Here is a 15,302-nt window from a genome sequence, read left to right on the forward strand (position 1 = left end):
CAGGAAGAGGACTAGAGAGAAGTTCCAGCAAGGACTTTAGGACTAGAGAAAATGGGATACCAGCCCAGCAGAGCCTCTACCCCATGGATCTACATTCTTGCTCACACCAGTGACAAGTGACACCCAAAGCCATAATTTTTTAGCCAAGGAGAATAAATTCTAGCTTAGCCCACAACACTGATGCCTCTCCTAAAAGATGGATGGAATGCCTAGCTCAAGGATCTTGAGCCCTTTATTTGAGCCAGAAGATTGGGTATAACAAAGAACTTGTTGCTCTTCAGGGTATAGGAAGCCCTCTCCCAGAAAGATGATTCTGCTTCTAGTTCTTGGTCCCAACCCAGCCTCCACATGCTGCTTTGGCATGCACATAGGGCACTATCCCCAGCCTGAGGTGGTTCCCACCCCACAACCCGGAGGACTTACCCCTGGCAGGGTCTTCTGCTCGTGCAGTGCACTCTGGGCCTTGAGAGCAGAGTCCCGGGCGCAGTAGGTGAGGAAGGCACAGCCTGAGGAGGAAGAGGCTGGCTCAGGGAGTTTCCTGCAACCCCCATCTATTCTTCTTCGAAAGACCCCACTAAGTTAACAAACGTAAGGCCACTGTCCTTTAAACAAGGACTCTACTTTCTGAGAAGCCCTTTCTGCCTCCCACCTTTGGAGGGAGGGGCTTCATGTGCCTGGGGACCTGTGTCCCAGGCTCTGGCTCCCTTTCATTTGCTCCTGGCTTCCTGCCCAGAGAACATATGTACCCATACCCAGTCACATGTACATACAATCCCACATCTCCCCTCCCCACTCCAGCCACAGTCCTGTTGGGGTTAAATCTCTCTAAACAGCTTTGTCATCTTTAACCCAGACTTCCCCTTCCTTTTTGGATTCAGACTCATGGGGTCTCCCAGGGTCAACCTCAACTCCTTCCCAACTCAGTTTCAGATGGGAAGAGGCAGAATAGTAAAAGAAGTGTTGGGGCTAACCCCCGGACCCCACAGCTCCTTTCCATATCTCCTTTCCCAAAGTTTGAAGCTGGGGAATGGACTGATTTGAGACTTAGAAGATGGGATTGTTCAAGGGCTTCCCATAGGTAGGAGCTTCCAGGGACCCCCAATCCTGTTCAAGGATCTTGATCTGTCAACTTTCTTAGAGCTTTGAAGTAGGGACTCTTAAAGAGTTATTGTGCCCCAAAATCTGGCTCCTCTAAAAGGGCCAGCAGATATGGGGCAGCAAAGAGGTCTAGGTTGAGCCAAAGGGTCAAGTCTAGCCCCCTTTTTGTTCAGCCTGAGGAACTGTATCCTGCTAGAAAGCACCTTCCTCCTTTCTAACAGCCAATGAGCATTCATTCATTCAGAAATATTTATTGAACACTTACTCATTATGATGGGGCATTTAGATGAGTTGGGGCCAACAAGACAGACACATTCCCTGCCCTCATGAGGATTAGACAAATCATGAGGGGTCCCTAAATGAGTCCAAAGGGTTGAATAATGACTCAAAGAAGGCACTGAGTCCTTGAGAACAAGAACACTGACTCCTTAACAATCAAGTGATGAAAAGGACAGTGATTATTTCAGACAGAGGGAAAGCATACATGAAGACTGAATCAAGAATTTGGTGTGCTGGGGGAATTGATAGAAGGCTAGTGTGGCTGGAGCTGGTGCATGGGGGCAGAGTGAGGTATGCAGGAATCAAGTCATATATAGCCTTGTGGGCCTCAGTCGGATTTTGAACTTCTTCCTAAGAGCAACGGAGAGCCACTTAAAAGGGTTTTAAGCAGATTTGTGACATGATAAGATCTGTGTTTTCAAAAGGAGCCTTCTGAGTGTAGGAGGGAGAAGGACTGAAGGAGGAGAAAGTGGATACGGTGAGCCATTAGGAACTTGGGGCAGATTTCCGCTTAGACCTCAGCAGATTGGAAAGGCAAATGGTAGCATTTTTTTTCTGGCTTCTTCACTGCCTCCGCAAAATGGGTTTATTGTTGGCCACTGATTGAGTTAAAGAGAACTGAGAGAACTCCTGAGGAAAACTCTTATCATATCAAAAGGGAAACTGAAGCCCAGAGAGTGGGTCAGTGGCAGGGAAGGATTTGGAATGTCTTAACACCCAAGCTGGGGTTGTTTTCAAAGCACTGTGGCTGCCTGCCTCCGTACTCAGCCATCAAAAGGAGAATGACTCACTCTACCTCTTAGACGTCACTGCTGCTGGGGAGAGGATGAGGAAGATGTTGACTTGGAGACCCTCCACAATCATCTTGTAAGGCAACACTTGCCTTGGAGAGTTGTGGGTTGGTTTGGAAATAAATCACCAAACACCTGATTCCACTTACACCTCTGCTATGTCTTTTGCCACCAAGCCATATCACCTGATGTCAAAACCAGGCAGGGTTTCCTGTCTGAAAGGCTCTGGGGCCCAGTTGCTGCCTAAAGAAGCCCCGTGTGGACTAGCCAGGATAGAAGGTGGAAGAATGAAGGGAAGAAAAGACAGAGAAGCATGGTTTGAAAGACAGATGAATGCAAATAACAGGAAGAATGAGAGCTAAATGAGGAGAGAGAGGATGAGGAAACAGTTCAGAGACTGATAGTGAGAAGAGTGAGATTTAAGGATATTCTATATACTTCCCTTATTGCACAGATGCCCTACAAAGATTAGCTTTGTACTTACATACTGAAATCAATGTCTAAAAATAAGAAAATGAGTTGCTATGGAGGGATGGACAGACAGGCAGGTAGTGGGAGTGCATTAGGCGGAATCTAGATGGTGTGGTATTGTCCTTTCACAAACCCATTAACACAACCCCACCCCAAAGCGTGGAAGCTGTACTTTAGCCAAATGTCCTAGCCCTTCTATTGGCATTTTCTCAAAGTGCCTTCATTAGTGTGCCAAGGAACCCCACAAGGCCTCCCATTTGAAGAGGTGGCAGTCTGATTCCAGCTCTCAGTCCTTAGGAATGTACCTCTAGCTGTTACCCAAGGCCCACCACTTCTCTCTTAGGAAGATCATGGAGGATAGTTGGTGACTCTTCCCCAACAAAAACCTGAAAGCACAGCATGGTGGTGGTGGTTGGGGAGGAGAAAAGAGTGTTTCTTCTCAAATCATCTCCCCTTCTCCTGTCCATGTATGACATGTGACTCTGGCTGTCTTACTCCAGCCCTGCCTGGATAGACTTTTCTGCGTGTAAACAAGCCTCCTCCCTCTCTCTACAGGAAGAAAGGGGTGTGGCTGAGGTGGTGCCTGTGTCTCTCTAGCAAGGGCAGGGAGAAGATCTCTTTCTGTCTCTTCAGCCTGACCCACCCTGAGAATGGGTCTGGACTGGAACCAGCCTGTGAGGGAGGGAAAGAAGGAGGCCATAAAGAGGATCAGGGAGGAGTAAAGAAGAGGCACAGGAGTGGGGGGATTAGAGAAGGAAAGACGTATGGCTTCCGTTGAGGGAAATCCAAGAGGAAGGGGGCACAGGGTGGCAAGAATTCCCAGCTGAGGTCAGGGTTCTGAACTGAAATCATTAGCGGTAGAGAGCACTGAGATTCTGGCAAAGGACAGGAGAGATTGGGGCTGTTGTTGAACATGAGGTGGGTATTTGGAACTGAGAGCTGAAATGGATTTTGTGAGTTAGACAGGCATGAGTTCTGAAGAAGGGAAGAGTTTGGGTCTGCAGTGTTTTAGGTTGGCAGTGTAAGAGTCAAAAGAAGGCTCTTGCGGGGGAGGTGGCTGGACTAGGAGGCCAGAAGGAGGGGTGGAAGTCCAAGATATGCTTGTGGGTGGTTAGGCCTCAGGAAGGCCACCAGATGGAGGGTTCAGGAATGTTTGGGTTCAGGGTTTGGAAATCGAGGGTATTCAAGATCTAGAAGGCGGAATAAGTTTTCAAATTCCAGAATTTTGAGTCTGTTGGCAGAGGTGGCAGAGAGATCCAACTAAAAGGCAGGGACTGCTGGGATGTGAGAGGCGGAGGGCAGGGATTTGGAGGTCAGAGTGCAGAACATGTTAGGTGACCACAGTGATAATCAGAGGGAGGATGTCAGAGAGAAAATTCTGTGATCTGGGAAGGGGGCTGGGCTGAGATGGGGCTGATATTGGACTGGTGTTGGACTGGCTCTCGGCAAGGCTAGGACTGGGGCTGGGCTGGGGCCGGGCCACACTCTAATCGGATTGGGGCTGGGCTGGGCTGGGCTGACCCCGCGCACCTTTGTGGAGGCCGGTGAGCCGGTCCTTCAGCACCGTCAGTTCGTAGATGCAGCCGAACTCCTCGAACAGCGGCTTGAGGTCCTGCTCGTCCAAGCCCCGCGGGATCTGCCCCACGAAGAGCTTGATGGCGTCGTGGTCCTTCATGGGCACGGCGGGACCAGGGTTTAGCCCGCTCATGCCGACGCCGCTGTCCGCGGTGCTGAAACCCAGGCGCGGGCCAGGGCCGGCTGGCTGCGCTGACCCTCCGGGCGCCGCGGCCATGTCCCCGCCCTGTCCGCCCTCCCGCCGGTCCCACCGGTCCCGCCTGTCCCGCCGTCCCCTCCCTGGACCAGTGGCGAGGGCCAGGGGGAGGGGGCGGGGCCCGGGCGGAGAGGGCGGGGGGCTGCCCAGGGGGCGGGGTCCGGGTGGAGGGGGCGTAGAGGGGGTGGGGCGGGCCGGAAAGGGGCGGGGCCGGAGCGGGGCGGGCCCGGGCCGAGGTGGCTGGGCGCTGGGGTCTGGCTTGAGGTCCCCGTGCACCGCTCTCTGGGCTCCCGCCCGAGCTCTCCCGGAGCCGAACCCAGAGCCCCAGCCCCCGTGCTTGGTGACGTCAGGCAGCTGGCCGCCGAGTCTACGCAAATGATTTGCATAACGAGGAAGCAGCGGCCAATCAGAGTGGGAGTTGACTGGGCTCGCCGGGGGCGGGAGGGGCGGCTGGGCTCACGCGCTCCAGCTCGCCATGGCAACCGGACCCTCGAATGCCCTGTGTGTGTCGAGTGTGTGCGGGCGTGGTCGTGGATCGCGCGTGTGCGCCTTGGATCGCGTGAGGGGAATCAGCTTCGTCATGAGTGATGGTGTCTGCGGGAGTCGGAGCTAATCCCCACCGCACAAACAGGCACACTCAGACACACACACCTCCGAACGTTTGAGCGTTTCCTGAGGGGGTGGATGGGGATTCCTCTTCTCCATTCCCACTATTAAGCCAGTTCCTCGGAGCCAGTCCCATCCCGCCCCATCGCACATCTCTGTCTTCGGTGTCTTCAACCAACCGCTTTCTTACCCCGAGCCTCAAACACGTTCGTCTCCCCCGCAGCCTTAAAAAGAAAGAAAGAATAAAACAAACATAAACCCCTTAAACACTCCTTGAACACGGATTCCTCCTCAGGAGAGTCAGAGAACTTAGCCGTATTTACTCAGAACCCGTTATGCACCAGCTGCCGGGTTCATCCCAGATGTGAGCTCAGGAGTGTTCTCTTTTTCAGGAAAAGGAAGTTGAGGTTCTGAGGGTCGAGGAGGTTAGGGCCAGGTCCACCCCAACATTTGCTGGGTCCAGAGCAAAAGAAGAAATGGAAATCGACATACTATGTGTCTAAATATTTAAAAGATACAAATCACGTTACAATTTGTTAAATAAAATGTTTCCCTCTTATTTTCACACAGTTCAGAATTATGAAAATGAAAGACATATGTACAGCTATGCTTTTTATATGACAAAGTTGTCAAAATATCAAAGCTGATGGAATTTTATTACTCTTGCACACGTTTATTCTCTTGATAGATCAATGATGTTTGGACAAAGTAGTAATACAATGTTTGGATAAAGATACACAATTCATAAATTATATATTTATTCTATAATACATTTTTCATGCCTTTTTCAGTAAAATTGCTAATCATTCTGTTTTAACAGAGATTTCTTTCTTTTGATAGGTTCTCATTCTGTTACCCAGGCTGGAGTGCAGTGGTGCAATCTAAGCTCACTACAGCCTCAACCTCCTGGGTTCAAGTGATCTTCCCACCTGAGCCACCTGAGTAGCTGGGATAACTACTAGGTGCATGCTATCATGTCTGGCTAATTTTTTTTTTTTTTTGTAGAGACAGGGGTTTCACCATTCTGCCCAGGCTTGTCTAGAGCTTCTGAGCTCAAGTGATCTGCCCACCTGGGTACCCCAAAGTATTGGGATTGCAGGATTGTGCCACTGCACCTGGCCTAATAAAGATTTTTAACATAACTTATGTCCATTGACTATTCTAAGAAACTGCTCAAGAGCAACAGTAGCGACTGGAATCATCAAAAAGTTCTTAAAACAATACTCAATTCAGAAGCAAATAATGATTTTAAAAAAGTATTTTTCTGGCTGGGCATGGTGGCCCACATTTGTAATCCCAGCACTTTGGGAGGCTGAGGCGGATGGATCACTTGAGGTCAGGAGTTTGAGAACAGCCTGGCCAACATGACAGAACCCTTGTCTAGTTCTCCTTTCAGTTCCATTAGTTTTTGCCTCACATATTCTGTAGCCCTGTCATTTGGGGCAGAAACATTAAAAATTGTGATGCCTTGGTGAATTGATACTTTTATTATTATATAATGTAACTGTTATTGGAAAACTTTTTGCGTAGAGAGCTACTTTGATATTAACATAGCCATTTATGTTTTATTTTCATTAATCTTTGCAAAATATATCTTTTTCTATACTTTAACTTTCACGCTATCTATATAGTTGTATTTAAGTGAGTTTATTTTAGACAGTACATAACTGGGTCATTTTTTTAAAAGTTCACTTTATCATTCCTTGTCTTTGTTGACATATTTTGACCATTTACATTTAATGTAATTATTGGTATATTAGGGCTTAAGTCTGTCACTTAATTTTTTATTTTCTTTTTGTTGCCTCTGTTCTTCATTTCTTTTTTCTTTATCTTTCTTCTTGTTTTTAGAGATGGGGTCTTGCTATGTTTCCCAGGATGTTCTCACACTACTAGCTTCAAGCAATCCTCCCACCTTAGCCTCCTAAGTAGCTATGATTACAGGCATGAGCCACTACACCTGATTCATTTCTGTTTTTGTTTTTCTGTTGCTCTTCTGAATAAAGTGTTTCTTACTGTATACGTACATAGCTTATGACAGTCTATTAGTATTGACATTTTGCCAGTTAGAGTGAAGTGTAGAAACCTTACCTACTATTAAGTCCCTTTATCCTCCCCTATTTATAATTATCTTAAGTACTTCCTCTATATATTCAAGAATGACTTTAGACAATGTTATCCAAACACCATTTAGAAAAACTCCAGAAGCAGTAAAGTCTATTGCATTTACTCACATTTTCCTTCTTTCAATTGTTTTTTCTTCCTTTCTGATAGTCCAAGATCCCTTCTTTTATCATTTCCTTTACATTTTAAGAACTTCTTTTCCTTTAGCCTTTTTTTTTTTTTTTTTTTTGAGACGGAGTCTTGCTTTGTGGCCCAGGCTGGAGTGCAGTGGCATGATCTTGGCTCACTGCAACCTCCGCCACCTGGGTTCAAGCGATTCTCCTGCCCCAGCCTCCTGAGTAGCTGGGACTACAGGTGCATACCACCATGCACAGCTAATTTTTTTTAATATATAGTTTTAGTAGAGACTGGGTTTCACCGTGTTATCCAGGATATCCTCGATCTCCTGACCTCGTGATCCACCCACCTCGGACTCCCAAAGTGCTGGGATTACAAGCATGAGCCACCGCGCCTGGCCCCTTTAGCCATTCTTTTAGAGGAGTTATGTTGGTGACAGGTTCTGTTAAGTGTTCCTTCATCTGAGAATGTCTTGATTTCCCCTTCATTTCTGAAGGATACTTTTGCTGGATATTGAATTTTGGTTTGACAGTGCTTTTCTTTCAGTACTTGAAAAATGTGCCACTTCTTTCTGGCCTTTTTAGTATCTAATGAGAAATCCTCTGTTTTTCTCTTATACATAAGAAATTGTCATCTCTTTCTCAATTCTATGTTTGCCTTTAGCTTTCAGAAGTTTGATTATTATGTGTCCTAATGTGGATTTCTTTGGCTTTATCCTGTTTGGGGCTCGCTTTGTTTCTTTAATCTGTACCTTTATGTCTTTTGCTAAATTATGCTTTTCAGCCATTATTTCTTCAATTATTTTCCAAGCCCATCTCCCCTCTCCTCTCTCTCCAAGACAGGAATGTTAGATCTTTCGTTATAATCCTACAGGTCCCTGAGATTCTATCTATTTTCTTTTAAGTTTGTTTTCTCTCGATTGTTCAGATTGGGTAAGTTCTATTTTTCTATCTTCAAGTTAACTGATGCTTTGCTCCATGATCTCTATTCTGATATTGAACCCATCCATTGAGTTTCTCATTTTGGTTGTTGTATTTTTCAATTCTAAAATATCCTTGTGGGCCAGGAGGCTGTAATCCCAGCACTTTGGGAGGCTGAGGCAGGCAGATCACGTGAGGTCAGGAATTTGAGACCAGCCTAGCCAACATGGTGAAACCCTATCTCTATTAAAAATATAAAATTAAGCTGGGCAGGGCAGCAGGTGCCTGTAGTTCCAGCTACTAGGGAGACTGAGGCAGGAGAATCGCTTGAACCAGGAGGCGGAGGCTGCAGTGAGCCAAGATCACACCACTGCACTCCAGCCTGGGCAACAGAGTGATACTCCGTCTGAAAAAAAAAATTTCCATGTGGTCTTCATTTATATTTTCTATTTTTTTCTGAGACTTTCTATTTTTTCATTTGATTCAAGTGTGTTTGCAATTGCTTATGATGCATTTCACGATGGCTGCTTAAAATTTCTTGACAGATGATTCTAATATGTGTGTTATCTCAGTGTTGGTGCATACTGATGATTTCTTCTCATTAAATTTGAGATTTTCTTAATTCCTAGTATAATGAGAGATTTTCAATTGATTCCTGAACATTTGGTGTATTTTATTATGAGACTCTGGGTCTTATTTAAATGTTTATATCTAATTTTAACATAGTTAGCAGGCCTCCTTTCACTCCAACTAATGAGGAAAGAAGGACACTGCCTTGTTATTGTGAGACGAGGGTTGAAATTAAGGTTTCCTACTAGTCTCTGCTGAAACCACTTTGAATGAAAGGGAAGGTGGCTTCATTACTCCTGGGTGGGATTGGAAGCTTCCAACTAGAGATCCCTATGATACCACTCTATCAAGGAGGGAGAAGAGTCCCATGTGGCCTCCGCTGAACCCATAAGAGAAGTATCTGTTTGGCTGGTGTGGTGGCTCACGCCTGTAATCCCAGCACTTTGGGAGGCTGAGGCAGGCAGCTCATCTGAGGTCAGGAGTTTCAGACCAGCCTGACCAATATGATGAAACCCCGTCTCTAATAAAAATACAAAAATTAGCCGGGCATGGTAGCATGTGCCTGAAATCCCAGCTACTCAGGAGGCTGAAACAGGAGACTCACTTGAACCCAGGAGGCAGAGGTTCCAGTGAGCCGAGATTGCGCTATTGCACTTTAGCCTGGAGAACAAGAGGGAAACTCCCTCTCAAAAAAGAAAAGAAAAGAAAAAGAAAACCTACAAAAATTAGCCAAGCGTGGTGGTGGGCATCTGTAGTCCCAGCTACTCAGGAGGCTGAGGTAGGAGAATCACCTGAACCCAGGAGGCAGAGGTTGCAGTGAGCTGAGATCACAACACTGCACACCAGCCTGGGTAACAGAGTAAGACTCAGTCTCAAAAAAAAAAAAAGTTCCTCCATTTAATCTTCTGTTTGCCTGAAGGTATTGTCCACTGTCATTTTTGCTTGTGTAATTTCTAAAATGGACTTTATTTCTGAAATAACTTTTCATCTATTCTAATTTGCTCCTGAGTTGTGTAACCTCACTTTTAAACATCTTATTTTTTCCAATCATCACATTTCTGAATTTTTCTAATTCTTATATTGATTTTTCACAGTCCCTTTTATTTTCTTAATGGTTTTATTTTGTTTTAAGGGTAAATCTTTCTGTTACGCTTTCATTGTCAATAGGGACATTATGGTATTATTCCTTATCTTCCTCTTTTTTTATAATGACTATATATGGTCTTCAATTGAGTAGTTTTAATTGCTTTTCTTTTTTCTTTTGAGATGGAGTTAACTTTTCTTTTTTCTTTTCTTGACTTTTTTTTGAGATGGAGTCACCCAGGCTGGAGTGCCGTGGCATAATCTCAGCTCACTGCAACTTCTGCCTCCTGGGTTCAAGTGATTCTCTTACCTCAGACTCTCAAGTAGCCGGGATTACAGGTACACCCCACTACACCTGGTTAATTCTGTATTTTTAGTAGACACAGGGTTTCACCATGTTGGCTAAGCTGGTCTTGAACTCCTGACCTCAGTCGATCCACCTGCCTTGGCCTCCCAAAGTGCTGGAATTACAGGCATGAGCCACCATGCCTGGCCTAATTGCTCATTTTTAAGTGCAATGAGTTTTTCTGCTTAGAAAAAAGCAATCGGAAGAATGGCCTTTCTTTTCTTTTCTTTCTTTTTGTGACAGAGTTTTGCTCTGTCACCTAGGCTGGAGTGCAGTGCTGCCATTTTGGCTCACTGCAACCTCCATCTCCCAGTTTCAACGATTCTCCTGCCTCAGCCTCCTGAGTAGTTGGGATTATCTGCCACCACACCCAGCTAATTTTTTTTTTTCTTGTATTTTTAGTAGATGGGATTTTACCATGTTGGCCAGGCCGGTCTTGAACTCCTGACCTCAAGTGATCTGCCCACCTCGACCTCCCAAAATGCTAGGATTACAGGTCTGAGCCACTACACCAGGCCAAGAATAGCTTTTTTAACTTCAAAGCTTTAGAGTTTTCTTTACCTTTCTTAAAATAAGTGATACAAATATGATCTTTGACTCTGAAGACAGGCATCTTCTACTACCCCACCTACTTCTATCTGGACCTTCTCTCTTTTTTTGCCCTCATTGTCTCTGTAAATTCTATTTGGATTCTACTGCCAGCAGTTTCTCCTCTATTTGGGCTTTGTTTTGGAAGGAAGTGTTGATTTGTTAGTCTCAAGATCTTATAAAGTTCAGACCACTCCAATGTCTCCAGAACTTTAGAACTTCAGAAATCAATGAAATGGAAAACAGAAAATAAAGGGAAAAAAATCAACAAAATCAAAAGCTGGTTCTTTGAAAAGATCAATAAAATTAATAAATCTCTAGCTAGGCTAATCAAGAAAAAAATGACACAAATTATTACTTGAGATGCAGTCTTTCTCTGTCCCCCAGGCTAGAGTGCAGTGGTGTCATCTTGGCTCACTTCAACCTCCTGGGTTCAAGTGATTCTCCTGCCTCAGCCTCCTGAGTTGCTGGGATTACAGGTGCCTGCCACCGTGCCAGGCTAATTTTTGTATTTTTAGTAGAGACAGGGTTTCACTATCTTGGCCAGGCTGGTCTCGGAACTCCTGTGACCCACCTGTCTTGGCCTCCCAAAGTACTGGGATTACAGGTGTGAGCCACAATGCCTGGCCAATAGGCGAATTATTAATGTCAAAACTTAGGGATGGGGCTCACTGCTGTAATCCCAGCACTTTCGGAGGCTGAGGCAAGTAGACCACTTGAGCCCAGGAACTCAAGACCAGCCGGGGAAACATTGGGAAATTCTGTCTTTACAAAATCCAAAAATTGTCTGGGCTGGGTGGTGCATGCCTGTAGCACCAGCTACTTAGGAGGCTTCAATGAGAGAATCATCTGGGTCTGGGTGGGTCAAAGCTGCAGTGAGCTGTGATTCTGCCGCTGCACTCCAGCCTGGACAGAATGAGCCCATCTCAAAACAAAACAACAACAACAACAAAAATATAGATGGGCCATCACTATCGATTACATAAACATCAACAAGATAATAAAGAAGGCTTGGTGTAGTGGCTTACTGCTTTAATTCCAGCACTTTGGGAGGCTGAAGCAGACAGATCACTTTAGGTCAGGTGTTTGAGACCAGCCTGGCCAACAGAGGGAAATCCCCTCTCTACCAAAAATACAAAAATTAGCATGGTGTGGTAGTGTTCGTGTGTAATCCCAGCTACTCAGGAGGCTGAGGCAGGAAAACTGCCTCAACCTGGGAGGCAAAGGTTCTAGTAAGCTGAGATTGTGCCACTGCACTCCAGTCTGGGCAAGAGAGTGAAAGACTCCATCTCAAAAAAAAAAAAAAAAGATAATATAATAAAGGAATATTACAGACAACTCTATGCCCACAAATTTGTCACCCAGGCTAAAGTGCAGTGGTGCAATCATGGTTCACTGCAGCCTCCACCTCCTGGGCTCAAGTAATCCTCTTGCCTCAGCCTCCTGAGAAGCTAGGGTTATAAGCAAATATCACCACACCTGAGTAAATTTTTTTATTTTTTTTGTAGAGACGAGGTCTTGCTATGGAGGCCAGGGTAGCTAATTTTTATAATTTATTTTCTCTCCTTTTTTTTTTGAGATGGAGTTTCGCTGTTGTTATCCAGACTGGAGTGCAATGGCACGATCTCGGCTCACCACAACCTTCACCTTCTGGGTTCAAGCAATTCTCCTGCTTCAGCCTCCCGAGTAGCTGGGACTACAGATGTGCACCACCATGCCCAGCTAATTTTTGTATTTTTAGTAGAGACGGGGTTTCACCTTGTTGACTAGGATGGTCTCGATATCTTGACCTCGTGATCCACCCGCCTCGGCCTCCCAAAGTGCTGGGATTATAGGTGTGAGCCACCGCACCCAGCCTTATTTTCTCTCCTTATTTCAAATTTAATTTTCTTTGTCAAAATTCCAAAGGTGAAAGCTGATTACTGATTTTCTATCTTTCTCCCTTTGGAATATATACATTCAATGCTACAGGTTTCTCTCTGAGCATTGCTTTTACTACATCCCACAAATTTTGATGTATTTTTTCATTTTTGTTTAGTTTCAAATATTTTCAAAATTTCTTGAGTCTTTTTCTTTCCTTTTTTCTTTTTTGAGGTGGGGTCTCACTCTGTCACCCAGGCAGGAGTGCAGAGGCACGATCATAGCTGTATTAGTCAGGGTTCTCTAGAGGGACAGGACTGTTAGGACAGATGTGTATGTTAGAGGGAGTTTATTAAGGAATATCGACTCACGTGACCACAATGTGAAGTCATACAATAGGTCGTCTGCAAGCTGAGGAGCAAGGAGCCAGTCTGAATCCCAAAACCTTGAAAGAGGGAAGCTGACCATGCAGCCTTCCATCTGTGGCCAAAGGCCTTACAGTCCCTGGCAAATCACTGGTGTAATTCCAAGAGTCCAAAAGCTTGGAGTCCAATGTTTGAAGGCAGGAAGCAGCCAGCACAGGAGAAAGACGGAAAACTCAGCTAGTCTGTCCTTCTGCATTCTTCTGCCTGCTTTATTCTGGCTGCACTGGCAGCTGATTAAATTGTGACCATCGGATTGAGGGTGGGTCTGACTTGTTAATCTCCTTTGGCAATATCCTCACAGACACACTGAGGGACAATACTTTGGATCCTTCAGTCCAATCAAGTTGACACTCAATATTAACCACCACAATAGCTCACTGCAGCTTTGACTGCATAGGCTCAAGTGATCCTCCCATCTCAGCCTCCCCAGTAGCTGGGACTGTAAGTGTGTGCCACACCAACCTAATTTATTATTATTATTTATTTATTATTTACAGCTGGGGTATCACTATGTTGCCCGGGATGGTTTTGAGTCTTTTTCTTTGGCCTATGTATTACTCAGAAGTGTACAGGCGAATAAGCTACTCTAGAGGCTGAGGCAGAAGAATGGCTTGAACCTGGGAGTTGGAGGTTGCAGTGAGCTAAGATCGCGCCACTGCACTCCAGCCTGGGCGACGAGTGAGACTTCATCTCAAAATAAATAAATAAAATAAAAAAGTATATTGGTTAACCTTTAAATATATAGGGATTTCCCAGCATATTTTTGTTATTCAATTCTGTTAATTTTTGTGTGTGTGTGATTTGGGGGCATACATGCTATGATTTCAAGCGCTTTAAATTTGTTAAGGAGTGTTTTATGTCCCAAAACATAGTCTATCTTGGTGAATGTTCTATGTGAACCAAAATGAATGTATAGACCCTGCTGACTCATGTTGCTGTTCAACTTGTCACTACCAATCTTCTTCCTGAATCTGTTAATTCCCAATACAGGGCTGTCGAAGACTCCAACTACAATAGCAGATTTGTTTACTTCTTTTTGCAATTCTATCAGTTTTTTTCCCCTCATGTATTTTGATACTAGAGCACACACATAAAGGATTATGTCTTCTTGAAAACCTGATCTCATTATCATTATGTAACGTCCCTCTCTTTATCCTTTTTTTTGAGACAGGGTCTTGCTCTGTCACCAAGGCTGAAGTGCAGTGTTGCAGTCACGGCTCACTGCAGCCTTGAACCCCTAGGCTCAAGTTATCCTCTTACCTCAGCCTTCTGAATAGCTGGGACCACAGGCACATACCACCATGCCTGGCTAACTTTTGTACTTTTTGTAGAGATGACATTTCACCATGTCGCCTAGTTTGGTCTCAAGTGATCCTCCAAAGTGCAGGGGTTACAGGCATGAGCCACTGCATCTGACCTTCTTTATCTTGATATTTTTCCTTGCTCTAAAGTTGACTCCATCTGAAACTAATACAGTTTTCTTTTTTCTTACATAGAGATGGGGTCTCATGATACTGTCCAGGGTAGTCTCAAACTGCTGGCCTGAAGTGATCCTCCTGCCTCAACCTCCCAAAGTGCTGAGCTCACACCTCCAGCCTTTTTTTGGTGTGTTAGCACAATAAATCTTTCTCCGTTCCTTTACTTTTAACACATCTGTGTCTATATTTAAAGTTATTTCTTATAGACAACAGATGTTGGGTCTTGTTTTTAAATTGTTATTATTATTATCTGAGTAGTTCAGTGACACAATCACAACTCACTGCAGTCTTGACCTCCTGGGCTCAGGTGATCCTCCTGCCTCAGCCTCGGCTTCTGGAGGAGCTGGGACTACATGCACGCGCCACCACACCCAGCTTTTTGTATTTTTTGTAGAGATGGGGTTTTGTCATGTTGCTCAGGCTAGCCTTGAACTTCCGGGCTCAAGCAGTCTGTCCACCTTGGCCTCCCAAAGTACTGGAATTATAGGCATGACCCACTGTGCCTGGCCCTTTTTAAAAAATTCATGTATTTAGATCATTCCTAAAGTTGCCCTTGCTATTTATTTTTCATTCATTTTTGTCTTCTCCAGTTTTAACTGATTATTAAATATAATTCCATTTTCTCTTTTCTCTTAATATAGTAGTTACACTTTTTTGGGGGGGAAGGGACAGGGTCTCACTCTGTCCCCCAGGCTGAAGTACACTGGCACAATCATGGCTCACTGTAGCCTTGACCTCCCAGTCTCAAGCGATTCTCCCGCCTTGTCCTCCTAAGTAG

At 45.1% G+C, this 15,302-nt stretch overlaps 2 protein-coding genes across 18 annotated transcripts in view; both read right to left on the reverse strand.

The window, feature by feature from the left end:
• The window catches only part of CELF6 (CUGBP Elav-like family member 6), a 34,945-nt gene extending 30,412 nt beyond the window's left edge, over positions 1-4,533 (reverse strand). For all 17 annotated transcript variants that reach the window (XR_013520798.1, XR_013520797.1, XR_013520800.1 and 14 more), the window contains exons 1-2: positions 4,170-4,533; positions 424-506 (exon numbers count right to left, since the gene is read on the reverse strand). Coding sequence is in view for 10 of the 17 variants with exons in the window: in XM_078333567.1 (XP_078189693.1) it covers positions 424-506; positions 4,170-4,431 (345 nt within the window). In the remaining 7 variants the exon portion in view is untranslated. The remainder of the gene's footprint in view (positions 1-423; positions 507-4,169) is intronic.
• Positions 4,534-4,949: 416 nt separating this feature from the next.
• HEXA (hexosaminidase subunit alpha) overlaps positions 4,950-15,302 on the reverse strand; it is a 48,537-nt gene continuing 38,184 nt past the window's right edge. The window contains exon 14 of the mRNA XM_035259135.3: positions 4,950-5,240. Within this exon, the coding sequence (XP_035115026.3) occupies positions 5,048-5,240 (193 nt within the window). The 3' untranslated portion in view covers positions 4,950-5,047. The remainder of the gene's footprint in view (positions 5,241-15,302) is intronic.

Source organism: Callithrix jacchus, chromosome 8 (genome assembly GCF_049354715.1).
Source record: "Callithrix jacchus isolate 240 chromosome 8, calJac240_pri, whole genome shotgun sequence".
Taxonomy (NCBI): domain Eukaryota; kingdom Metazoa; phylum Chordata; class Mammalia; order Primates; family Cebidae; genus Callithrix; species Callithrix jacchus.